At 46.9% G+C, this 27,468-nt stretch overlaps 2 protein-coding genes across 2 annotated transcripts in view; both read right to left on the bottom strand.

Moving 5' to 3' along the window:
- The window catches only part of TEX26 (testis expressed 26), a 29,640-nt gene extending 24,976 nt beyond the window's left edge, over positions 1-4,664 (bottom strand). The window contains exons 1-2 of the mRNA XM_088021974.1: positions 4,514-4,664; positions 3,896-3,898 (exon numbers count right to left, since the gene is read on the bottom strand). Of these exons, the coding sequence (XP_087878100.1) occupies positions 3,896-3,898; positions 4,514-4,664 (154 nt within the window). The remainder of the gene's footprint in view (positions 1-3,895; positions 3,899-4,513) is intronic.
- Positions 4,665-11,394: 6,730 nt separating this feature from the next.
- On the bottom strand, positions 11,395-27,128 carry MEDAG (mesenteric estrogen dependent adipogenesis). Its single transcript, XM_028103386.2, has 5 exons — positions 26,851-27,128; positions 16,925-17,034; positions 14,004-14,116; positions 13,292-13,577; positions 11,395-11,519 (listed from the first exon to the last, which is right to left on the bottom strand). The coding sequence occupies exons 1-5, from the start codon at positions 27,126-27,128 to the stop codon at positions 11,395-11,397; spliced, it is 912 nt and encodes a 303-aa protein (XP_027959187.1).
- Positions 27,129-27,468: the final 340 nt, after the last annotated feature.

Here is a 27,468-nt window from a genome sequence, read left to right as displayed (position 1 = left end):
GACTGAGCAGGATTCCGCAGCACAGGTGAGAATTAAAGCGGTGAGCGCGGGTGGCACCAACAAGAGAGGGGAGATAAATGGCGGAGACCAGTCCAAGGGCTGAAGGAATCAGAGGAGGGGGTGGAGGAGAGCGGTCTGTAAGGACAGAGGAACACCAGGGCATGTGGTGTCCCGACGGCCACAGGAAGGAGGAGTTTCCAGGAGGCAGCGGGGAGGGATCGCCTATGGGAAATGCTGCTGGCTGGGTCCAGGAGGACAAAGACAGAGAATTAACCATGGGGCATGCGCTCACAACAACAAAATTTATCTGCCCCAACCTCTCATTGTCCACAAAGTACCACCACACTTCTTGGGAGTAAAGATTTTAAATTTAATTCAGTCGTTCTCTCATTCTTCCTACCTGGGCAATTCACCTGTTTACATTTCACTGGAACCTGGGTTGAAATGGTCCCCTTTAATGTCTGAATACCCTGCTGTGTGGGATCCAGCGCCTCACTGCTAGACCCTCGTAGCCACCTCATGGCCTGTGATGTTCCCACTCGCGCATCCTAAATACAATTGCTATAAAGCATTCTTCTCGAATACTTCTTCAGTTTCCAAACAGTCCTAAAATCTATATGCACTGTCTAGCGTATAGGGCTCTGACCAAACACTTAGTTTTTGCTGTCTGTGTACTTCTTCCTGTGTCATCTCCCCATCTCCCAGCCAGTTCTTGTTTCTGATTTAACAGGCCCTTGGGTGCAGCTGGGCAGCTGGACCTTCTCCTCCGTGACAGTTTCCCCACCACCTTCTCTCTGGTTGGGATTCACCTCCACCAGCTTCCCTAGTCTAACAAAAGTCTAGCCCCTGCATGCTCCACCCTATGCCTCTGCTCACACACACTCCGGATGTCCCCGCCCAGGTCCCACTCGACGAGAAATGACGTTCTTCTCTGATGCTGCTGGTTTGTGGGAGTCACTTCGTGCCTTCAAGCATTTTGTTTCAACGGTAGAATTAAATGTTCCTTGTTCAGAGAATTCCAAGTATGGACAAGTAAGTGGGAAGAAATTGGGAGGCAGAGTTGCTCTTAAAAGGAACCTTCTCTTAACCTGATTTGAACCTCGGAGTGTGATTCTTGCAAGGCTCAGGAAAGATCCTCTGCACAGAGACTACACAACATTTCACCCTTTTTTTTCCTAAAGCAAACAATACTAACCCAGACCAGGCCAATTTCCTTCCAGGCCCACATAGGCCTCAAAAACCCTGGCAACACAGCATCCAGGCAGCATCTCCCCATCAATCACACGGGCAAGCCAGATACACCTCTGGGTATCCCTGTCTGTGGCCTTTCCCCTTCCTGAGGACAGGCTGGGGGCTGGCAGCCTCCTATTGCTAAGATCCTATTCCAGAAGGTATCAGGTGCAGGAGAGGCCATGCGCAGCTGCCTCTAGGACCTGAGACCAAATGGACCTCCCTCTCCCTAATTCTAACCCACTTGGATGACGAAAATGACGAGATGTGCAATTTCCAGTACATCTTTCTACAATTTTTTCTTTAATGACTTTTCTTACTAAAAGTCTTTACATCAGGTCTGTGTCTATGCTTCCTATTTCCATTGACACAGCTTCTGAGAATACAATGTGATTAGAATTAATCCTCTTCATTAACAGAAATAGTAACTTAAAAATCTATGATCTTAATATTCTAAACACCTGTTTCCAGAATATGCCACTGCCTGTTTTTGTATTCATTCTCGGTGAGTATCTCAGTGTTTTTCCCTGTAACCTGTGTCCACCTACCTCTCTCAGGATTCTGTCTTCCTGTTTCTACCTTGTCTCATTTCTACAGTGAAGTCTGAGCCCCTCCTATAGACCAAGCCTCCTGCTGGGCCCTACGACATAGAGATCTTGTCCTGCCCTTGGGGAACTCCCAGGTGAGTAGAGAAGCAGCAAATCTCCCGTGAGTACAAGCTTATAGATGCGCTGCTGGGCTGTGTGCCATGAGAGCTCCCAAGGAAGGTGCAATTCTTTCTGGGTGGATGAGAGAAGGGGCACTGAGGGTGGGTCCAGGAGTTACTTCATAGAGTAGGTAGCATCTCAGCCAGGATTAAAGTGGGACTTGGACAGGGACCACGGGAGGACATGGAGTGAAGCATTTTTCAGAGGAAGGAGCATGAGATATGAAAGTCTGAGACCCGGCAAATGGCCCAATGTGAGCGAGGCAAGGGAAGAAGTGGCCAGTGACGGGTCAGCGAGGCCTGGTTTGCCCTGCTCTACCCTGGCGCTTTATCACCCCTGGAGGTATTCACTGTTATGAAAATTTATTATGAGGTTTTGAAAATATTATAAAATAGTAATTAGCAGGTGCATATTATATTACACTTTGCAAAGCATTTCCACGTATGGAATCTTGCTTTATCCTCCACAATAGCCCAACAGATGGGCAGGTATGAACAGTACCTGAGAATTCTAAGTTCGCCTTGCTGTCGGGAGGATTGAAGGGGACGGTAGATTCAAGCATTTGGAGTAGGCTGAACGGGGACCCAAAAGATACATCCACATCCAAACCCCAGAACCTGCGAATGGTACCAAGTAAGGAAAAACTGCAGATGCAGTTAAGGATGATGAGATGAGATCATGCTGGATTATCGGTGGGCCCCAAATGCCATTTCATCGCCCTCATGAGAGGCAGAGGGAGATGCCACACGGAAGAGTAGGCGATGTGACCCTGGAGGTGCAGACTCCACAGGAAGGTTGACAGCCCCCAGAAGCTGCAAGAGGCAAGAAAGAATTTGGCCCCCAAGCTACCCTGGGAGTGCAGCCATGCCAGCACCTTGATTTTGGGCTTCTGGCCTCCAGAATGTGAGACGATAAATTTCCTTTGTTCCAAGCCACCAGTTCACGGTTATTAATGGCAGTCCTTCAAACTGATACAGCAATTACAAGCCCATATCTAGTAATAGTTCAATAGCAAGCAGCCCATGGTAGTCATTGTCAACCTCATCTTATTTCTGGATCAAAGCTAGGCAGTGACACCTCAGTCCCACCTTTTGGAACGTGACACTTCTAGCAGTGGAAGATAGAGTGGCAGAGAGAGCCCCAAGATTGGGCACAAAGAGTCAAACTCACCCACAGGAAGGGAAACTTTGGGGGCAGAACCAATGAGCCTTGCTGATCAAAGTGAGGTGTCAGTGAAGCACCCCCCTAACTGAGCCTACAAAGTCTAGGAGGACAAGGAGTGTAATTTTGTACATAGTAGTTCGAGGCCCTTCTATGACATCCACATGGAACTATTTGGTAGGCAGTCGGATACTTTAGTTTGAAAATTAGGAGTGAGAGAGAAGATTAGAAAGCGACCGGCACATTTCAGTAGACTTGAAGTCCTTGGTAGAACATGGCCACTACACAGAGAACCAAGAAGGATAGATCTTGGAGGACTCTCACATTCCCCAGACAAGAAGGGGGAGAGGAGGCAGTGAAAGAAACCAAGACAGGTGACTGGAAAGAGCGGAGGAGATTGAAAAGGAATGTAGTGGGGGAATCCTGGGAAGGAGGTTCTCTCCCCGCCTCTTTTTTTTTTTTTGCCTTGTTATCATATAGAAACAGAGTGTTTTCAATATATTTTGTACGAATTAAGTATTTTCATTTTCTACCCTTAATTTTACAAAGGGATGAATGGAATGAAAATATGCATTTCGTTCTTTCTGGCAGGTCTACAATTCTAGGGTATTTGCAACTGAACACTTCCCACAGCTCTGTAGCCACCATGGAACCGCAATTACCCAGCTAGAGGGCTGCGGTGGGTTATTATTGCCCTGAGAAAGGCCAGGATGGAGCTGACTACACAGTAATCACGCCACTAGCATCACAGCTAGAACGCTCTCCCTCCGCTGACACAAAAAGAGGACTTTGTAAACCTGCTGCATTTGCATGCAAAATTAGCATCAAAAGCTCTACCTCTGTTAAATGCAAAATCTCATTGAAAGAGAAATCAGCAAAGGTTAGATAGAAGTGGCAGCTGAATGCCAGGTTCCCAGTCTCTGCTACAGCCACGTGGGGGGAGGCTGCCTCTGCAGATCCACTTAGGGGTCCTGCATTCTGCACTTCCCAGCCTTCTGTGCTCTTCCCTAGATCCTGCGTGGGGATGGGTCTCTGCTGGGTCTGCTGTCTTCAGAGCCTCTGACTTCTGTACCTTCTTTGTCTTTGACCTCGTTCTCCTGGAAAGGCACTATTCTCTCCCTTCTCCTGAACCCTCCTAGGCACTTCGTGGGGGTTGTTTAAAAACACCTGAGCGGTTTAGGGAGAGGATCTGCAGAAATATGGCGAAGGGCTGTAGAGGTCTGACTCCCAGACTCTCCATGAATTGAGTCCCACCCATAAGAGGGAGGCAAACACCCTTGCAGACAGAAGCAGCCTTTGCTCTAGGGTACCCCATTCCCAGGAAAAAGCCTGCCCCCCTTCCGCTACCCCCTCCCTCCGCCCCCTCCCCTCCCTCCCCCCCCCCCCCCCCCCGCCGGCAGGGTCCGCAGCCTTACTTGGCTGAATCTTGTGGCCGCTTTGAGAGGGGCACGCGGCCTCGAGCCCAGTCTGTGCCATTCTGCTCAAAAGAGGCCGTGGCGGTGCCCTCTGCTCCTGCTGGACTGGGTGCTGTGGGCTGCGCAGGGCTGCTTTGTGACGCGTCGCCATGGAGACGCGGGTCACTTTCCGCAGCTCAGCTGGGGGCCGACAGGTGCGGGAGGTGTAGGGCGAGCGCTTCATCAGGCAGGCTGGGGGACGGGGTGCGGAAAGCACAGATGTGTTTCCAGCAATACGGCTGCTTACTTCCGTGTATTCGTATAGTTCTGGCAGTGAGCTTTCCTGAGCATTGTCTTGCACATGTGGGGAAAGAAGCAAAAAGATGAGTTGTCGAAGAGAAAGTCCTATTGTCAGATTTGCAATTGCAAATTTTCATCTCTTGGTATCTTTCAACTTCAGTGACTGTAGGCAAAGTTGTCATAGATCTTTGCATTACGAAGGAAACAAGAGTGGGCAGGGATGTGTGTGACACCTTTCTCCTCACCAGGGGAGGTTTCTGGCATGAACCATTGAGTTTTGTGATTGTCACTTTAATTGTTCTATCCCCACAGACTCAACTGTGTCTCTCCCCGCCCCCGTGTGTGTGTTGCAGTTTTCCAAGAGTGTGGAGGGTCTTTTATCTTCATATTCTTGGCAACTAGCTTGGTAGTTCGACACATAGTAGGCGCTTAGTAAAATTGAATGCTTCCAGGCTAGAACACAGCTATTAGCCACCTGGGTGCAAGGAAAAGAGAGGAAATACTCATTAGAGACTGCTGGCAACGTATTTAGAAAGCAAGTTACAACCATTCCTTCTGTGCCAAGAGGTTATTTGAAAAAGTAGGACCTTAGGTGAAGGTGACGTTTAAAAAAAGGAGTTTATCAAAGGACACAGAATAGGCATCAAAGTAAGCATCCCAAGTGCATATGCAAGGTATTGCTTAAAAATTAAGAACTAAAGTAGAATTTTCTCAGAGGAGTCCTATCCATATAATGGAACACATATGACACATTCTAGACTCTCAAATTTTATAGCTGTGAATGGTGGTGGAGCACATAGAAGGTATAGCGTTCTGTCGGTGTTATTAAAAGGAATGAGTCTAAATTAGGATTTAGTAGTGGCATCTAAATGAGGAAAATAACACCCAATAACAGATTACTGTCTGAAAATGACAGAGCTAATTAGCATAGCATAATTTAAGAAAAGTATTTTTTTTTAAACAGAGCAGGGAGTCTATAGAATTTCAAAAGTGAAATCTTTTTTTTTTTAAGATTTTATTTATTTATTTCACAGAGAGAGACACAGTGAGAGAGGGAACACAAGCAGGGGGGAGTGGGAGAGGGAGAAGCAGGCTTCCCGCGGAGCAGGGAGCTCGACGCGGGGCTCGATCCCAGGGCCCTGGGATCATGACCTGAGCCGAAGGCAGCCGCTTAATGACTGAGCCACCCAGGTGCCCCCGAAAGTGAATTCTTATTAATATCTTACATTTGTCTCCTCTTAGGCAAGCTGTGAATTGTGGCCTACGCACCAGATCGGGAGCTGGGAAATCTCTTTGTACTTTCTACTTGGGGCCCTTGGGATCAAGCAGATAGTTCTCGGAGCCCCAATTTATCTGTAAACTGAGTATACCAGTGCCTGCCTTGCCGGACTGTAAAGATGAATAATCCTAACAATAATTTATAAATTATAAAGCCGCATAAACCTAAGGTATTGCTCTTTTGTCTTATTGCTATTCTGAGCTTCATTCTTTTTATAGTCTTTCATTCCTGCTTCAAAATGGATTTTTGGTACAAGTCCATTTTATCACGACCGGTATAGTACTGTTCCTGCCTCTGAATTTGGGTTGCTTGAGGCAACCCCTTTCAATGATTAAGATGATTTTTTTCCCCCTCTACTTTCCCTCAACAAACACTGCCTATGTACTGAAAATGAGCTGCATGATGACAGTAAGGGCAATGCCCTGGATATTATGGGAGCTTGGGGAGCTGGTCCTAGAACAGGAAATGCCTGAGCTGAGTTCTCAAGGATGCCTAGGAGGCAATCAAGGGGAGACGGAGAGCTGCCACCAGGCGGAGCAAAGGCCCAGGAGGCAGGGACAGCACAGCATGGGATTGCCATGCTGGAAAGAGTGAAGGGGGAGCTGGGGAACACTGAGCCAAAGGGCCTGCGGGCCACCGTGCTGAGAAATTGGGCTTCCCCTGAGCAGGAGAGTTATTCACTGGAGTGGGTTACAGCAACAGAGCAAAGCGATCAGGTCAGAACCTTGCATAAATCTTGTCCTCTTCTTCCAGGGGAAAGAGAAGCAACATCATCCATATCACCTATCAGAAAGAGTTAACCATTGAGAAATTAAGACGTGCAGCTTACTAATATGCCTTTTACAGAGTTTCAAATTGAGCAACAATTGGAGAGTAGTTGTATTGAAGAGGCTAAATGTTAAATGGTTTTTTCCAATTTAAATTGTTATAATAAATTTCTTCTCCCGTATGTACCACATACACACACACGCACACACACACACACACACACACACACACACAGAAGGAACATGACATGAAGGAGTAGCGACAGGTGGATGGTAGAGGGAGGGAACAGCAAGGGTAGAACACCCAGGTTTTGGCTGTGAAGGAGAAGGAAGACTCCAGCTGGAGGAGAGGGAGTGGGTCAGGTAGAGAGTTAGTACCCAAACGAGAGAGGAAGAACCAAGTTCTTAGGCTGTGGGTAAGAAGCAGGGAGAGAGATGGAGCTTGCCTGCCGTGTGGAAAGAGCAGATGGGGCCCAGACCTGGAGAAGACGGATGTGCTCTTCCTCAAACCGAGCGTGCCTACCAATACCTGGGCATCTTGAGAACAGGGATTCTGACTCAGTAAGTCAGGTAGGGCCTGAGATTCTGTTTTTCTAACAAGATCCCCAGATGATTAAGATCATTAAGTTTGAAATGGACAGTTCCAGAGCCTGGTCCTAGGATGAGCAGCCTCTGCATCACCCAGGAGCTTGCTAGAACGCAGACCTACTGAATGAGAGCCTGCAGCTTAGCAAGACCTCCAAGGGATTCCTAGGCACATTCAAATTGGAGAAGTTCTGCTCCAGGAAATATGACAGGCAAGGGTGTCTCCTGAATGAGAAAGCGAACGGGAAATCAGTTGATGGGAGGATTCAAAGAGCAAGCCAACAAAGGATGTGTAAAAGATTTGGCAGCGGACTGCTCCCAAAAGCCTGGCAGAGGTCACAAACGATCTCCAGTGTTGCCCAAGTACTTTGGATATGGATATACTGAGTGAAGTTTCTCCAGCTTAGTACATCTGGGCAAAAGTCTTTCTATTACTAAGTAATATGCAATGCTTTTATTCAAGTGTCTTCATGTTAAAAAAAAAAAAAAGCCTATTGCTTTTTCTCCTTTGTTTTAGCTGATTGATTAATTCGTAAAACATGTTCTCAATTTCTGTGATGGAGTCTGTATTATTCAGGGTTTTCTAGAGAAACAAAACAATAGAGAGAGAGAGTGTGTGTGTGTGTTTGTGTGGAGAGAGAGAGACTTATTTCACTTTAAAGAATTGGCTCACACAGTTGTGCAGCCTGACAAGCCCAAAATCTGCAAAGAAGGCCAGCAGTTGGGGGGCCCAGGGCAGAGTGGATGTTGCAGTTCAAGTTTGAAGGCCACCTGTGCAGAATCTTCTCTTGCTCAGGGGAGGTCAGGCTTTTGTTCTATTCAGGCCTTCAGTTGATGGGAGAGGTGCACTGACATTGTAGGGGGCAATTCTGCTTTACTTAAAGTTCGCCAATTTAAATATTAGTCTCATCCAAAAATACTCTCCTAGAAATATCCAGAATAATGTTTGGACACCATGGCCCAGCCAAAATGACAGATAAAATTAGCCATCACAGGTCCAGATCTTTCTGAAGTCACCTAATTCATATCTACCACTCGGAGAGGTTGTTAAGTAGCCAAGAATGATTGACATCCTTTTACTGAGAGATCCAGAAAAGAAAGTTCTACAGTGTTCTCTATTTTGTTAGGACAGTCCAATCTAATGGGGCAGATTCTAAGCCCTGCTTCCAATGTGCCACTTGCCAAACTTACTCACATTTAATCCAAATAAAGCCATAGCAGCAAGTTCAGACTGTTGATTCTATCAAAACCTTGTCAATCCAGTATAAACGTCACCTCCCTCCTGGGCCAGCTCTGCCCTCCCTGGTTCTTGTGTGTTCCTCTTCTCTGAACTCTTGAGAGGTTAAGTGGGCCAGGCCAGCCATTGGGTAATTACTAATGCTTTACACTGTTGGTTCTTTCAAGTGTATTCAAGTATTGAATATCAAGTGTGAACATTCCTTTTAAATCTGTTATACCAGCATTTACCCATCCAAATGAATGTTCTCTTCTTCAAAGTAATAATTTATTCTAATGACACTGCCATTGCTTAAAGCATTTTTGAAATTCTTTAGAAACTCCCTTCAGAACTAGATGCATATTCTTTTGAATTTCTTAAATAGGGGCATAACTTGGCTCTTTGAAGATAGATTGGGGATTTGAAACAGTAAAAAGACATTCACATTCGAGCTGATAATTAAGGTAGGCAATCAAGTTGGGCAATGTTATCCTTCAGCCGAAAATCAAACTCTAACCATGAGGTAATGAGAAAAAAACCTCCCTCACTCTGTAGATAATGTCTGGATTTGCATTCTTGTTGGAATAAATTAATAGCCTTCAAGGTGACTCTTGTACTGAGAGCTTCAATAAATCAATCTCTTGGATAAATCAGTCCTCACATATTTGTTTAAAACTAAGTTTTATAGTTTTATGTCATAATTTTACCTCCAAAACTGGATCCCTAAGTGTTTTAGATGTTCTCTTTTTTGAACATCTCTCATAGCGCTCATTTCATTTTTCTGGACGCTCCTTGAAAGCAAGGGCTGTGCTTTAGACACTTTACATACCAGCACCCACCTGAGTGCACTACACAGAGTAGGCACTCAATCATATGTGTTGAATGAATGACTTGAATGAATGGATGACTTGAATGAATGGTTGAATTGAATGAATGGATGAATTGCTTAGATCATTATTGGCCTATAGATTTATTGATCTTGAACTGTTAAAATACCTGAATTAGGCTGCATTTATACCCAGATTGAAGCCTCCTTTACCCAGAAAGATCTGTCCCAATATACTTTTCACCAATTTAAAGATCACCCAATAGCACTCCTTTGTGACACATGTTAATAAATATATTAGCACAGTGTATATTCCCTTAGAAGCAGTTCATAAAACTTTGCTGAGTGAATACTGAGTGAATGTACTCAATGAAAATTGCTTTTAGTTCAACGAAAAAAAAAGGTTTTAATTATAAAAGAAAACTTCCAGATCTTTAGTCCACTCTTGGAGTGATTACTGATGGTTTTTCTCAGTTCAGCTACTTTTAAAAAATTCTTCTTTGTCAACTTTCGTGAACGGAGTCCCTATTTCTTTTGGGAAGAATGTAATATTTGATATCCACCTAAGGTTTGTTTGCACTGGTATAAAACTTATTTTATTGCGAACACTCTTCACTTTGCACTGAGTTGAATAACAAATGTGTAGCCTCTTCTGTTATTAAGGAACTTCTTTTCCTTTTGTGAAAGATCAGTATCAAATTCTTTTTCTGTTCTCCAAATGCTTTGGAGACCCGTTCTTCAAAAAGCTCTTCTTGAGAAAGTAGCTGAGAAAACCAGAATTCTAACTGTCATTTAGTAAGTTACAAGGCAAATATACCACCTGCAAAGCACAGTGGAAAGATCACACATACATGCTTGGTCACAAATTTAATTGATTCCATGTTGAATGTTAAGAAGTTTTAATTGCGCAAGTAGAGTACCCAACATATCAATATAAATGAAGGGACAATCAGTAGTGCTCTCAAAATGTATAATACAGGAAATTGTTTAAAAAGGATAGAAAAATTATACTCAGGACCCATAAATCTTCCTCATTATAAGCATATGTAGTGACTCGTTCATGCAGGTTTTTATATATAAATAGAATTTTTTTCTTTTTGAAGAATTCCATTGTAGCTATGAGATGAAAAATGTATTGATGTAACAGTGTATTATGGTGATGTTATAGCTTTCTTCTATTTTGCTTTTAGTGTTAGGATGGCTTAAAGCTTATTTAAAGTACCCAACTGACTTAATGTGTTTCCAAATAGAGGATCCTGCCCTGTACATTATCCTTCCCCTGTCACTGTTTGGTACCACATCACCTGGCCACTTCCCACGCAGGCCACTTTGATGAGAGAGATCAGCAAGGCAGCTCAAATTTCAGGCAGTGGGTGGCAAGGTCACTGGCCTCTCAACCTGGCCAATCCTCTGGCACCCCTTACAAGAATGTTCCTCCTAAGGATGAGAAACCTACCTGTCTTGCAGTGAAAAATGTCCTAGGCTTTTCGTAAGCCACGTTTGCAAGAAAACAGCACTGCTAACCACCTGCTTGCTGGATTTGGGTTCAGACAAGGAGGTCCCAAGCAGAGGGCCGCTGACTTATGCAGTATGGACCGTGAACGCTCAAAGGCTGCCAGGTGAGCTCCCAGGACCCCAGGATACTAAGCAAAGCGTTCAGCCTGGCAGGACTCTGCTGCTCCCTCGGCCTCTCTGGAGAAGTGTTACAAGGAGAGGCCATCGGGCCAAAGCCCTCCCTGTCTGGTCAGCTGCATCGGGCCTGCCAGGGCGTGGCCCAGGAAATGGAAGACAGGAGCCCTCTGTGGGAGCAGAGGGGTTGACAAGCAGGTGGAAGTGCCTGCCTCCCACAGCCTCTCGCCTCCCCTCAGCCTTCTGTCCTCCAACAGGCCCGCCTGGCAGATAGCAGTGACCATAACATGTTCAATCCAATCAGATAAATTGGTCGGGTGTCTCTTCGGATTCCAGAACGCTTGGAAACGGCAATTCTGCCAAAAGAACCTCAGTCAGAGACGATCTGGGTGACCGATTGCAGTTGAAAACTTCATCTAACGAACCTGAGGAAAGTAACAAAGGCACATTATTATCATCACTGGAAAAACAAGAACAAAACAAACAACAGTGGCTTAAAACTCCTACAACATACAACGTAACCATTTCGATAATTAGTGGAGACTCCTGACTTGCTCAGAAAAAAACTCAGAAAGCTGAAGAGTTTCTTCTGGCTGTTTGTCTACCAGCAGGACAGGGACCATGTGCTTTTCCACGGGCCGCAGTAGATGTGCAGAGTTTTCCCACTTGTGACAAAAGGCCCACGGCTGGCGCCCAGGGGCCTAGGCCAGAAGCCGGTTCGGCGAAGTGGACAGAGCCGGGCCGATTCACCAGGGCAGAGCCAGTGGAGGCCAGGGCAGAGGATGCATCCTGGCTGTGCTACCTGTGGTGCATAATGAAGGCTCAGGAGGTCTCGAAGAATCCCTCCCCCCCTCCCCGCTGCTCCGGAGGGCAAGCGGCCCCAGGCCTGGCTCCCAGCAAACTTGCAAGGAAGCGCTGCCCAACTTCCCACGCCCCTCGGTGTCCCCCGGGATGGCAGTGGACATCCCGGGGAGCCACACACAGAGGGAAAGGGGGACGGATGTGCAACAGAAACCCCCACCCCCTACAGGCTGCCAAGGCCAGTGGGTGGGGCTGGAGGGGAGTCACAGGAGGGACCAGGCTCCCGGGACTGCAGCAACGGCCCACGTGCCTGCAATGGGGCAAAGCACAAAGCATCTTTGTAAGGAACACCCAGTCAGAGAAAGCTAAAGAGATAGGGAGGGAGAGGGGGAGGGAGGGAGTTGGAAAGGAGGAGACAGAGAGGGAAAGACAGAAAGGGTGGCTGGCAGAGGAGCAAGGGAGGGAAAGACCGAGGGGTGGGCGGAAGGAGGGTGAGGGAGAGCATGCGCATGCGCATGCGCAGGGGCTCCTTCCAGGATAAGAAATCCTTGGGAATAAGCACTTTTGCTCTAAACATTGGAAGAAAGCAACTTTCATTAAATAGAATTAATGAAGACTCTGTTTTTTACATCGGAACATTTTTTTAAACTGCAGGTTCATAGAGACTGGTGTGATTCTGTTTGTCTTTGTTTGTGTCTTTTCTTCTTGCAATTGGCAGCAAGAGTCCTGGTTCAGGGAAGTTTCTTTCCAGCCCAGACTAGCATGGGACAGGAGAATGGCTCAGCAGAAGGCAAATCCAGACAAGACCTGATGGATGTCATCTGCCTTAGCCACAAGCCGACTGAAAAGTCTCCCCAGCTCCTGGGGAGGAGGCACTGGATATTCAAATCTAGATTAAAATCTGTTAGGTAAAGCGTTCTCCAGATTTGTTCTTTTGTGGTCTTATGAACTCTGCAGAACCCTTCCACATATTTTTAAAGATAGATATCTTGACCATGTACAGTCGTCCCCCAGCTGACAACTGTTAACGTTCTGTTGCCTTGAATGTGCCCATCAGGAAAGCATCATTCTTTCCTAATATATAAATTATTGTTAATATTTAAATGAGTAGTAATATGTATTTAAATGAATAATATATTTTAAAATTATATTCTGGGTTTGCTGCACACTATAACCGCGGTGTCAGAAAACTTTAAGGAACCTAAAAACAAAAGTCACCGTATTTCTTCTTAGTAGTAAACATTTCTTGCTTCTTACTTTCTGAATTATGTGACATTATATTTCCCCTTTATCAAGAGGCCTTTCTTTTTCAGTTTACTGACTCTCCATTCCCGTGATATTATTCTACCCTTTTATTTAACTACCTTCCTCAGGTACTTGGGAATTTTTAACATACCTCTGGAAGTTACACTGAATTTTCGGTCAGAGAAACTGCTCCTTCGGATTAAAGGTTCACTCATTTTTTCCAGAAATAATTTAATTGTCTCCTTCTTTTCTGGACTTGTACTTGACAAATTCAGAACTTTTCCTTTCACCTTTACAGTGGAATTGCTGAGCCCAAACCAATAGAAGAAATCAAATAATGCATCAGCTTTGAATTCATACACAAAGCTCAAATTTTCTCTGTTAACCACCTCATTTCCTGGAGGGAAAAAATTTTTTACTGCTTCTTGAAAGTCAAACTGAAAGAGAGAGAAGTATTTTATTAATGTCATGGATATAACTATAACGTTATATTACAGAATTATATATTCCTATAGAATTATACCACTGAATTAACAACAGCCCGAATATCCAAGATGCCACACCCCTTATTTCTTTTTCCCTCTGACAGATATTTTTAAACACTTGGCTTTCGTTTTTTAAAACAGACCTTTGCATTTGCCTCCTAGCCATCCAAAGCCTTTGAACTGCGTGGTCAAATTGACATCTATTGTTTCTAGATCAGTTGCTAGGAACCAAGTTCATTTTATTGGTAGTAATAATGAAACAATAGAAAATCTATGTGTCTGGTTATAATTAAGCTCTAGGGACTCGGCTTTGCATGAAATGCACAGACCCCTTTCTATGTGGTTGGCAGCCCTGGATTCATATTGACCAAAGCTTACCTGAAGCTGGTAGCTTTCTCCAATCACCGAGGAGATGACCATGTCCATCCCTTGCTCTATCTGTCTTCTTATTTTGGGGTGCCTTGTGTTCACAAGAAATGCGTATGTTCTTTCTAGAAATTAGGAAGCAGAATTCAAATAGAAGTGTGCATGTGTGACATAAACATACGTCTTAGCATTTGACAAAGCAGTGATTCCCACCGTACTGGGAGATTTTATTCATTTGTAATGTCCCTCAAGGCTCCCTCAGACCCTCACTGCAAAGCCTAACCAGATTTCTAGAAATGTTCCTGAGAATTTTGTAGACATGAAGGAAGCTCTGGGATACTGTAACAGCCGGTTAGAAAATCAGCTCCCCTAAGTGCACTCTGTCACCCTAATCATCACAGATGAGAACTGAGTCCCAGGGCATGCATCCAGCATGGGGGAGCTAAAGTCGAAACAACCTTGCTGGATAGTTAAACAGCGACTTGGCTCTCACCAACATTTCCTCATTTGCAAAGCAGGACATCAGCCAAGTCCAGGGAGGGAGCCTGCCCCATCCCTCTCCCCCCATCACCCATATCTTCTCATCCTTCCCCAAAGACCTGGCATGCATTCTACCAAAGGGCTAGTCCAGGATTCTAAGGATCAAGACAATTTGAGACTGAGTCTCCTCCACACCGCACCCCATCACTGTCCCCAGCAGGAGAAGTCCTTCCCATTGTTTAAATAATACCACGTCTCTGCCCTGGCAGAGAGTTGTTCTGTTGACGGTGGTGGTGGTTTGATTTGGTTTTTTTTTTTTCTTTCTTTGTTTCTTTTAATTCCTTATGTCCAATTCTGTCTGATTCTATACAATCTAAGCAAAGAGAAGGTTGTTTGTTCATTAGGAAATTTGAAATATTATAAACCAAGAGTTTCTTAACTTTTCCAGGCCCCAGAATCAAGCTCCATAGCCTTAATTAGTCAAGCATTTTTTTCTAGACAGACACGTAACATAGATGGTCACTCTCTGTTTAAAGGCCATGGACCAGCCATTATGTGATTTTGAGAACTGAGCATTTTGCATTGGCTTTGAGAGACAAACCTGTGGTCTACCAGTAATGAGTCTTACATCCCTGAGGAATAAATATTGAGCTAACTTTTGCACTAACCTTATTCATCTTATTTTTTCTACCCCTGTTTCCTTTCTCCCAAATTACCATTTTTGGGGGGCACTTTAAATATAAATTACCTTATATGCTCTTTGAGGTAAGAGGTAAAGCAAGCAAGCTATTTGATACCTTGAATTAACTTTCACACAAACAAAACTAAGATCTTTAGGTTCATTAGATACTAAGGGCTACCACACTCTACAGTTGTGCTGGTTGGGCGGGTTATGCACTGCACAACTCTAGAGGATGCCATTGACATTCATAGACATCGTCTATTTGTACAGTTGTTACAACAAACTTCAGCAAAGGATTAGTAAATTGTGTTGAGTCACTGGTGGCTATTTTCTAATTTGCACAAAAGTGCCGTTTGGCAGCAAGGTTGGACCTTACTTATAAGTAAGGTGTTACCTTACTTATAATTTTCATAATTTAAACTTGACCATCTTAAGCTTCTGTATCATAGAAGCTCTTTAGTTCCTGGTTTTCCTCACAATTACACAGCACTGGGTTTCTGTACCTCCTTCCATGATAGCTGTCATACAACTGTGTACCTTCTGTAGGCCACCTGCAAATCCACAAATACCTCCTGTACCATTCCCTGCACCTTCATTAAAATGCTAAAATGGAGAGGTCTCTTATTCTTTGTTAAGATTTCCTCCTGAGGGATCGACGCAGGAGGTGTACTTGATATGTCTGTGAATTACATTGCTGGAGAACTCTCCGGCTTTCCGGTCATCATCAAGCCAAATAACATCAGGGGCTCAGATGCTCTAACAAGCACGGCTTGTTGCCTTGTATTCTGTTCCCAGCCCTTCCTGCCGAGAGAGCACTGTTGACTGAATTATCAAGTGAGCAGAGAATCTGAATGATTCTGAATGAAATGAACAGAGAATCAGCTCCACGAATCTGAATGAGAATGAATGTTTGAGAAAGTCTATTTGGAATTTGTAGGTCGTTTCTTATTACCTTGGACTCATTTTAAGAATGCTATTTAGAAGGAGAATTAAGAAATTCTGCCTCTATCACAGAGCATGATGCCCGTGACTTTCCCCACATAACATGGAGCAGGAAGAAGGGAAAATGGAGATATTTTCATATCAGAACTGGAGTTAATAGAGTTGTTAGCAGTTAATCTGATTTCTTGGAAGAAGCAATAAAGAGATACCCCTAAAATTGAGATTTGAAGGCCATAGCATGAAACATAAAAGCATCTACCACTGTTAGTATTTCTTTACCTTAGTTTCCTTATCTATAAAATGGGTATAAGCACCTCATAGGTAGCATGACTCTGTATCCTATTTCCCCTGGGTCAGTGCCCATTTATACCTCAGTCCCAGCATAATTATTAATAGTCCCTACTTTCATACTCAAAAATCTTCCCATTCGGATGAAAGCCCTACAGGGCTGCTGTGTCAATTAATGACACAGGAGTATGCCTCACATATGTAAGCAATTGGTATGTGGTAGACAGTATTACAGATCATCACCATCATTCCAGCCATTTTTTCAAGCCCCGCCAACCCGGAACACAATAGCACTTCCTGCCTAGACAGGAAGTTAAGACAAAACCCTGAAACAGAGGGCTTCTGCCCTCAGATCACTGAGAGGTTCTGCAGGCTTGTGCTGTGCTTCAGGTGGTCTAACACTCCAGGCTCCTCCTTGCTCCTGGCCTCGTCACAGCTGACACCCACCCTGCTTACCCCATGCACAATTTCTACCTCATTAGAGTGCCACAGCCCACAGCCTCAGGAGGCAGGATCCAACCAAAAATATTTAGATACCTACCTTTGGAGGTGTCTTTTTTGGTCTGTACATTAACAAAGAACAGCATTGGTTTGCTCAGTATAGTTTCCCTGTAGTCTTTATAATCGCAGTAGTTGGTCAGTTCCACATATCTATGGAAAAAGCAGAGATAATTGTAAATGTAATATACTCACCTATCTAGGTCAGGAGGAGGATGTCCTGGATAGGTGCCTGCCACATCCACAGATCTCGTGAGGGAAGTCCCCTAAAATGTGTCCTATGGAGGGAGTCATATTTTATAACATATAAATAAGTCCCCTCCCTAGTCAGATGAGAGATCGGGACACAACCCTAAGGTGGCTGTGGTCTTTGGGGTGGCCTGGCACCAATGCTTGGCTCTCAGGGGCAGCCCTCAGAGGATGATAGCCAGTACCATCTATCTTTTGGGCTGTAAGAGTTAATTTGGAGCAATAAGAGCTCTGTGTCTGTCCAGATTGAGAAGGAATTAACACTCAACGAGTGGGATATAAGCTGGGTCTTCTCCAGTCATCCTGCCAAACTGGCGGGTCTGAAATTTTCCTTTTCTTCTCCTCCCCTCCTCCCTTCTCTAATCCCAAGATGAGATCCCAGCCCCTCCATAGATAACACAATCAACCAATAGTCATATGAACTAATTCATATCTCCCTGCTCCTGAGCTTTGTGCAATGAAAAAAAAAAAAAAAAGACCACACTAATGTTGGACTTTTGCCCATGACCCTATTCAACTTAGCCTCCTTGGTTTTCATGCATTATTCCAGCCTGGGGAGTTCTTTTTTGCATTTTGACTCTGTCATCCAGCATGCCAGCTTTCTCCCCCTAGTCTATGAATTTTCCAAGTAGTCTTTCTACCTGCATTCGTGAGAAAAAGACAGATCGAAGTGCAAATCGGCTTCCCTCAAGAAGATGGCTAATTTCCTATCCACCCCCAAGCTCAGAGACCACGTGGACGCAGACAGGCAGAATGGCGTCCAGCAGGCTGGAGGAGGCACCTGCCACAATCCCTCGCCAACACAGACCTGGGTCCCCATTGGCAGGCGCCGCTGTGCGCATCTGCATGGAGTGAATGGCTGCCCTGGCTGACAGCACGGGCTACTTTTGCTGTGCTGAGGTGTGTTTGCTTCTTACATCTAGTCACGGGCAGAGACAGCATGGGTGTTTCTCTCTGGCTTGTTGTCTGTCCAGTGCCTGACATGAAAATCACAGCCTTGGAGGGATCTCCGCGGCAGGGAGCTGCGACCACACAGTCCTCTCGGCCTCCCGCCCCATCCCACTTCCCACCACCTGCTCAGAGGGGCCGGCACACAAGACCGGGACCGAGGCACGGTTTGTGAGCACGTGGGAGAATATCTACCCCCAAGGCAGAAAAACACAGCTTCGGCTTGTCTGTCTCCCAGCTTGGTTTCTTAGAAATCTGTATCATTATCTTTTTCCTGTGATTGTCAGACCTGATTTTGAGAGCTTTTAAAACCTGACCCCTGATGGAGCCTCTAAAAGGCTTCCTGCCTTGTATTTCACCAGGCTTTTAACGTAGTCTCGGCTTCCCATGCCAGGGGCACTGGGGGTGGTCGGGGGGCTTGTCCTGGGGTGGGGAAGGGGATACAGGGCGGGTGTGTTCCAGGGGAGGGAAGGGGGTACAGGTGCTGACCCTCAGGAGCGGGGTGAGGAGGGCAGGAGTCGGGGAGAAGGGGTGGGACACCAGCGGGAATAACAAGGGAATGGACTGAGGAAGATGAGGCAGACCAGGAAGTTTTATACGGCTCCTCCATCGCCCCGGTCCAGCCCTCATCCTCACCTGAGCGGCACAGTGCCCAGTGAGAAGGGGGGAGAGGTGGGGCACCCAGAGGCGAGTGGCCCCCGTGTTCCACACCAGCAGGGAGAGAGTGTTCCCGTTCCTTTTCGTCTCAGTTGGCCAACAGCCAAAAGGCACTAAAGAAAGGAAACAAAAGAGAAGGAGGGAGAAAGGGAATTGCCATTTGCGGAGTTCATTTGCTCCCATTCATTCGTTCACTCATAATCGGGCACCGGTTATGCGCTGGGCACCGGATAGGCATCGCACGTGTTTTATCGCACCGGAGGGGCTCAGGGCCTGCGAGGTGGGGCTGGGGTAGCGGGGGGCAATACAGGGGCTCCCTGTGTCCTCCCAGCCCCTCTGCCATCCAGGACCTGGCACGGGCAGACAAGAGTGGCCTGGCAGAGGCTTCGGAGAGCCAGTGAGGTCTGTGGCTACAGGGGGTGTGTGGAGAGGTGCCGAGGACGGGAAATGGAAGCAAACCCTTGCAGCCACGGAAGAAGAAAAGGACAAGTCCGATTGGAGTAAACATCAACAAGATAGATGCGAGATGCTGGGGCAGAGTCAGGGGCCACGTGTGACCCATCCAAGGCAGATTTTCATATTCTCCTGCCTTGTTTGCCATGGAGTTAATTTATAGTCACTTAAACATTTCATATTTTCCTCAGGGTGACTCCCCTGCTCTCAGTATCCACGGTCTGAACGTCATTCACATGGGCATGCGCACGGCACTGATGTACAGCGCGTCTGGAAAATCTGCCATCCCGATTACTATTCTGATGTTGCAAATGACAGCACAGTACCTGCCTCTGCCTTTGAGACCAGTCAACATCCAGTCTGAGTGACCATCGACTTTATTCTCATGAATCCACAGCTTATAGGAAAAGGATGAAAATCTCAATTTAGAAATGACCACTGGTTGGGAAAGTAATCAGTTTTCCCCAAAATACTGTGGAAGGTTTTGTGGAATGCTTTGGGGCTCCAAGAGTTGTTGTTTCTCATGATCAGAGAAGGGGGGCCGGGCCAGGGGAGATGGGGGGGGCCTTCTGGATAGCCACACACTGAGTTTAATGCATAACCTATACATGAGTCACCCTTTCTGGAGTCCGAATTTAATAAGATGCCCTGGATAATAAAACTATGCTCAACATAATTTAATCTTCCTTTGATGATTTAGAGGCACTTTTAGGATCTTAACGGGGCTGTCTACATCACCACAGAGCATGTCAGTTATCACGATGCCACAGATGTGTGAAAATGCTGCTATTTATATGAGAGCTCTGTAACAGAATTTACAGACAAGAGATTGTAGCAAGATCCCTACTTAATGAACTCTCTGTTTAAACCAGGTCACAAATAAGAAATGCCTTCTTAATTCATTATTCCCAGCCTACCAGTGATGGAACAATTGTTAAACACCTTCAAATTCCAGTGAAATTAATAAATGCAAGCATTTCTTTGGAATTCACTCTTACAAAATTTGGATATGTAAGTCACTAAAATACAAAAAGACTGAGGACCTGGTTGTGAAGTCTCACAGGTATTTAAGTATCTGACATTCGATCACTGGTTTTAAGAGGAGCCTTACCAGACTACTTTAGGGACTAGTTATTTCATCTCTAATCATGCGTATTTCTGAATTACTAATGCAAATACTGTTTCTTCTGTGCTGGATGTTTATTATATTTGCCGAAGTTATTAAGGATAAAGAGCAAAGGGTTTAAGATAGCTCCTTTAAATTCTCATGTCTTCATTGCTTTTACCTTGGCCCCAAAATGCTTCTAGGCTGAAACTTTCTATGCCTGGCTTCAGTCCAAAGTTTGAAAGGCCGACCAATGTGATGCAATGCTTAGTGATTCGAAATAAGAAGATCTAATTCATGCCCTAATTGACTGGCTGTGTGAACTCAGCTGCAGAGCCACAACTCACTGTGACCTTGAGTGAGTTACTTCACCTGTCTGAACCCACGCCCTCATCTGTAGAAGTGATATAACAGGATCTCCTTCTGTGCGAGGATTCAAGGCAGCCCAAGTAATAGACACATATGTACTGGGGCCCCATAGTGGCTGCTTAACAAACATGGTTAGTATCTTTAATCCTGGGCAACGGTACTTGCCGTAGGGTGAAGTTCTACAGACTCGTGACACACAACCAGGGCTGTGTTCATCTGAGTGACCAGGAAAAAGGACAACAGGAGCATCTGAAAAATACATGAGCAAGAGTTTCTCCTTCCTTGCTCCAATTTCTTTCCTCCGCTTTTCAGTTCGGAAGGCTAATGCAAAGCTTAGTGAAGGCAATGCCTGGAAGATGAGACCAAGACAAAAACACTGTATTTTTGCTTCTAGCAAATCTGGAGTGGCTGAGAGATCATTCCCCTATGAGATGCCTACCTTTCTCTGGAGGTTCCTTCAGGTTTCACATCATTTCTGGCACGATCTGCAAAGCTGCCCTAAATTTCCCTTGGCTCTGGTGCTTTAATGCTCAGAGGCCAATAAGAATTCAAACCTATGGCTTCCATCTGAGGGGGTGTGTGCGCATGTGTGTGTTCATTTAAAAAAATATGGAGCGGGGAGCCCAGAAAAAGAGGAACACATATGGAACAGTCCTTGTGTAGAAGGCCCAGAAATGGCTTAGGCTTTCATAATCCTTTGCTGTGACACTAAGCAAAAGCACTCTGCCCTTGGGGGCAAGCAGGAGGGCCCTGCTGTGTTTCCAGTGTTAAGGTGACAGCTTTATGTGGGGCCTCAGCCTGAGCTGTCAGATAGCTCCTTTTCTCTCACTTCCTCCCCTCCTTCTGCCCCAACTCTAGGGAAGTTAAGCAAAATTTTTTGATTTATCACTTTACAGTCTGGTGATTCGAATCAAGGACACACATGTTCATCTACTCATTCATTCATTCGTTATTGATGCTCAGCACATGCCCCTGCCCCGCACGCACCCGCCCCCCGCCCCCATCATGGGGCAGAAATGGTGCATTCATGCATCCACTTTTTCATGCAATAAACACGAAGCATGTGTGCCGGGCACTGAGGACACAAAAAGCAAAAGGAAATAGTCTTGCTTTCGAGGAGCATCTAGTCTATTAGAAAGACATAAGAAAATGTACCATTTCAATATAAAATGATAGACTGGTAAAACCTTGTTGCTGAAAGCATGATCACTCGACCATCAGCACTGGCATCACCGAGGAGCTGGTAAAACTGCAGAGTCCTGGGCTCCTCCCCGGTCTCATTCAACCCAAAAATTGTGATTTAATAAGATCCCCGGGAGAACTGCATGCTTATTTCAAGTTTGATCGAAGACATGGTCCCTGCCATTAAGAGGCTTACAAAGGAGTTAATGATCAAACATACAAATGCCAGAGAAATGCAGAGCTCTCTGCATTCAGGTGTTATGTTCTGGTTATTTAAATAAGAAAGAGCAAAGCAGGAGGGGTCTGGAGTTAGAACCATTTCCTGAGCTGAGCTAGACAAGGGGGATTGTTCTGTCCAGCCAAAGGTCCCACCATTGGGTGGGCCAATGCAGGAGGGAGACGTCCCCAGCAGGAGTCACGGGTTAGCCGAGCCTCGGGGAGTGTGGGGTGGCTGCACTGGGGCCTGCAGGCGGGCATCTGACAGGCACCAGGTGAGCTGAGAGTAAGAAGGGGACCAGAGTGTGGCTGGAGGTCCAGGGCAAGGCTCCTGAGGAAAGAAAGCAGTAATGGCACGTGGCTTTTGAATCATCAGATCTGGGTTCAATTTCTGTCTCTGCGACTTCAGCAAGTTTTTTTTTTAGCTTTGCTGAGATTAATTTCCTCCCCTGTAAAATCTGGCTAACAAACGGTACTCCATCAGGTGGCTAACAGACAGGATAATGTGTGTGGGGCACTTCGCTTATGGGGCTGCTTAATGATATTATAGGCTAACATTTGTCCAGCGATCAATATGTACCAGTAACTGCTTTAAGGACCTTATAAATTTAAATTCTGAACAACAACCCTATAAGGCTGTTGGTACTATTATTTCCATTATACACAGAGGAGACTGAGTCACAGAGATTAAGACATCTTCCAAGTCCTTCAGCTACTAAGCTGCAGAGCCAGGATTCAAACCAAGGCAGTCTGGTCCTGGCCCCCATGCTTGTCCGCACTGATTCTAGACTGCATCCCATGCGGATCATAGCTCAACGCATAAAGGATGGTTACTTCATCACTAGCATCACACGTCCTAGCGAGGGGCTGCTGTCCTGGGCAGGTCACCAAATCCGAGACTCAGACACTGGGATCAAGGCAGAGGACCAGTCACCCACCTCCCGCCTCCAGTCGGGTTGCCTCAGGGAGGGGAGCCTGGGCCCGCAGACACAGCCCAACACTCGCTGGGGCAGGTGCGGGCGAGATCTCCCCAGGTTGCAGCCCTGACTCCGCCTCAGCTGGGCCCCGTGTCCCCCCCACAGCCCCCTGCAGCCCCTGCCCCAGGTGGCTGACCTCCAGGCAGGTGTCCCCGTCATCATCTAACAGCTGGTCGCCTATGGGCAGGAGCAGCTCGCATCTCTGCTTTTAGTGGCTTCCTCACGGACACCGGATTTCCTTGCTCTGTGGGCCTGATTATATGAGATGCGTAATGTCTGCTGTAATCCCAGTCATTTGTCGGCTTAGGAGACTTGTGAGAAAGCGGCTACTGTCTACAGGAAGTCACGATCCTTGCAGCTCTGAGGCTGAGAGCAGAGGCTTACCATAAGCCAAGGTGACACGGAAGGCCTGGCCCGTTCTACGACTCACCAGCTCCTCGCTAAGGTAGCTTGTTTAATCTGAGTCCTAATTTCCTCACCTGGAAAAAGAAGGGAAACACCAATCGTGCCAACTTTGTAAGCTTTTGTGAGGTAAGAGTTGTGAACTACTTTGTGCCATTCCTGCCACTTGAGTGAACTTAAGCAGCTGCCATGATTATGACGCACTTCTGTTTATCACCCGAACAGCCTCCTTCATGCTCGGAGACCTCTGAAAAGAAGCATGGCGTTCCCATGTGCCCAACACGTGCCACTACAGCTCCCTAAGAGGCTGCATCATGTCACAGGGAAAAAACGTGTGTGCGTTAATGGTTATTTACCCCCGGTATCCCGAGCAGGTTTTGTTCGTAACACGGATGGAAATTCTGAGCTTGAAAGAAAAAAATAACAAGGAAGATCTTACCATTCACTCCCCCAAATTTAGAACAGATTTTTTGAGAAGGCTCTCAGGAGCTCTAGAGCCGTGGTGGCCATCCCTAAACCTCCCCTCCCCATCCCAGGTTCCCTCAGGTTTACCACGAATTTCGAAAACGGTCAAGTATCAGACGACACAGCTGAGTAAGTTGAGCCATCCTCTTGTTGTCATCCTCTTATTGTCTGAATGAGTGAATCACATGAATGTCAGGGTCAGTAGCCCAAAGCCTCTTCCTGAGGAAAGGGCCTCACAAAAGTCACAGCGCACATTTCTGAGGCCTCAAAAAGGAAATCCTGCCTACACTGTAAACTTACCCACACCAAAAATGGTTGTTGAACCAAAAAAAAAAAAAAAAAGAACTAAATTAATGAATAGAGCAAGGATCCTTAACCTGGATATATATATATATATCTGGGGAGATGGTCTACAGAAATTCTCAAAAGCTCTATTAGTCTGAAATGATTAAGAATCATTGCTTGCCTTTCTCATTCCCTGGCTATCTTGGCAGCTGTTCCTGGTTGGAGGCCATCCCACACCTAAGGTAGCCGCAGAAAAGATGAAAAAGTTGCTGGAGTCCATCAACTCTAGGTCCTAACCGGACATGAAAAGTGGGAAGTGCGTGCTGGGGTACAAGCCGGCTATGATGACTGACAAGGCAAAGCGAAACTGGTCATCCTCAACAACAATGGCCCAACCTCGAGGAAGTCTGAAAGATAGGACTGTGCCCTGTTGGCCAAAACCGCTGTCCAGCATGGCAGTGGTAATAATGTTGAATGGGGCATAGCATGCTGAAAATAAATAATGCACGCTAGGCTATCATTGATCCAGGTGATTCTGTCATCTTTAGAACTGTGCCAGAACAGACTAGTAAAAAGAAAACTATGCAGTTTTTCTTTAGTAAAACTGGCCAAAGCTTACAGAAGGAAAGAAGGAAGGAAAGAAGGAAGGAAGGAAGGAAGGAAGGAAGGAAGGAAGGAAGGAAGGAAGGAAGGAAGAGAGGGAGGGAATGAATCACTGCTTTGGAGCAATGTTCTGAGAGAGGAAGCTGTATGCTATCCCCAAAGCCAAAGACAACTGGGTAAATTTGGCAGATCTAAGGAGGCAACTTCGATGTCTGCATTCTGACTGTGCGCCCACTTTCTGATCCATGAAGGATCAGATCCCTCTCACTGCTGTCCTCAACCTAGTCCTTCCTCCCTTCTAGAAGGCTCTCTCCATCCAGATCAGGTTCACCCTTCAGGACTGTACACCCACCTATAAAGCCTACCTCCCCTGCTGCAGCATTGTCCCCTGAGAGAAAGATCATTCCTTCTATCACCCAGATTAATCTCAGATGCTCCTTGCTATGTCCCAAGGTCCAAAGGCCCTCACTCAACTGCTTCGACAATGAGAAGCTTATTGTTGCATCCTCACTGCATTCTGGTCTGGTCATTGTTTATTTGGACTCTAAACTGCCAGGGGACCATTGCTGTTTAATAGTCTTTTGTGTAGGAGGTGTTCAAAGTGAGAATTTAATAACCAGACTTCGACATCATTTTCAATTTTGCCGCACTGCTTGCTAAGATTGAGGGAGCTGGCTCTGTCAAAAGCCTAACCTATGGCTTCAATTAATTTTGGACATTTTAATTTTTCATACTCTGTTTTCAAATACAATGGTTAACTTTTTTTTAATCTTTGCAAATATGATTTCTAACTGAGTTCCTCCCATCGTCCCCTGCTTATGGGGGGGCACTTTCTTGACTAAGAAAGGGGAGAGAAATTCTTGCTGCAGAATGGTTTTTCAGGCATTCAAAGCCCTCACTATCTTTGTGTGGAAAAGCAATGTTTTTCCCAGCAGCCTTGAAGAAGGCATTTTAAATACCTCATTTTGTTTGCTTGCCCTTTTTGGTTCCATCCCACCTACAGGGTACCACGGCACTGCTGTCGTTCCCAGTAGCGAAGGCTTTGTTATCTTCACAGCTGGCCAGCTTACGCAGCTCAGATTCAAACTCTAGACTGCGCTGCCCGCTTCCTGAAGCTCAGTTAGTTCCACAGCACAAGTATAAGACACCCCCCTCACACACCCACACACACACACACAAGTACAGGATGACCTCTGCAAGGCATGGGGCCATGTAGAATCAGGCATGAAGCTCCCTCTTCCTTTATCCCATGATGATCAGAGCCTGCTTCAGATGGACTACAGCCTGCTGACTGCAAGTTTGCTAAGAAATGCTTCTGACACTTTGGCCACAACAGCTAAGCCTCCTGGGCACCTGCCATCAAATTAAGTTTGGGCCCAGCTCTGCGCCAGGATCCTGGAAGCCACCCTCATTGCACCTATTTTCCCAGAACTCGCCTGCCCACATCACAGCCCACATGGCCCTGGATTGGACTTCATACCAGGCTTTGTTCCTTTCTCAGACATGGTTTATTTCATTACTTTTTGAAAACGAAGGCACGCCAAAGACGGGAAACTTTGAACTTTTGCACGCTTTTCCACTGGGTCTCGTCACTGGATCAAGCCAGTAATATACAGAATTAAGCAGCCTCTCCCCTCCCCACAAATCCAAAGCCAGGGCGTGAGTCTCTCCTCTGCAAACACCCCCTGAAGGGTGTGTCTCCATTTGAGCTCATCTGACCCAGTTAAGGAGCCAGAAAGGGAAAATCACCCGCCAGTTACGAGCTCCCCACCCAGCCCTACGCCACGCGTCTGCCCTGATGCCCTCCTGGGCGGCTTCAAGCGGCAGCCGCAAGATGTCAGCGCAAAGGGTAGAAAAGGCCAGGGCTGGGGGAGCTGTGCACCTCCAGGTGACGTTAGCAATGAGGCAAACCTACAAGTGTCATGAAAGGGGGGGGGGATCCCGGCGGGAAGGGGATGAGGAGGAGGTGAGGGGGTGGCGGGAAGCCTGGGCCACCCGGGGGTCCCGGGGACGACAGCGGGGTGGAGGCCTCTGAGGGGATCCGGCGAGGCCACCCACCTCTTGATGTAGCTGCTGAGGCGGTAGAGCTGCCCGTCGAGGCGCACGCGGCCGTCGCCGAAGACGTTGAAGCCGCCGCGCGCCGCCGCGGGTCCCCCGGGGCCGGACACCACGAGCTGGTCGCCGCGCAGCTGGAAGGCGCCGGGCTGCAGGCGCAGCAGCTGGGCCAGCGGCAGCAGGGCCAGCTCGCAGTCGCACGTCCACAGGCTGCGCAGCTCCCCCGACGAGATGGAGGTCAGGCTCGGCCGGGCGGCCGGCGCGCGCGCCACCTCTGCCATGCCCCTGCCCGCGGTTGCCCAGGGCCTCGCGCGCCTGCCTCCGGCGTCAGGTGCCCGCCCGCGAGCCGCGCCGCAGGCCCGGCGTGGAGAAAGCGGGTCCCGCGCCGCGCCGCGCCGCGCAGCCCTTTTATCCGCCCTGGGTGCGGCCGCCCGCCCCACCCGGGCCTCGGGCACGACCCGGGACGCTCCGGGCCGAGCTCGCGTCGGGCTGGAACTTGGCACGCTCCGGGCCGGCCGCGCCTGCTCGCCGCCGAGGGTTACTCATCCCCCTCGGGTCCGCGGCTCCACACCCGCGCCCGGGCCCGCCCCCGCCTGGCCGACACCGCCGGGGCCGGGGTGG

Source organism: Eumetopias jubatus, unplaced genomic scaffold (genome assembly GCF_037043125.1).
Source record: "Eumetopias jubatus isolate StellerSeaLion01/CBP00866 unplaced genomic scaffold, mEumJub1_p1.0 scaffold_3, whole genome shotgun sequence".
In the NCBI taxonomy this organism is placed as follows: domain Eukaryota; kingdom Metazoa; phylum Chordata; class Mammalia; order Carnivora; family Otariidae; genus Eumetopias; species Eumetopias jubatus.
Note: the sequence above shows the minus strand (reverse complement) of the source record. Positions and strands in the feature narration are given on the sequence as shown.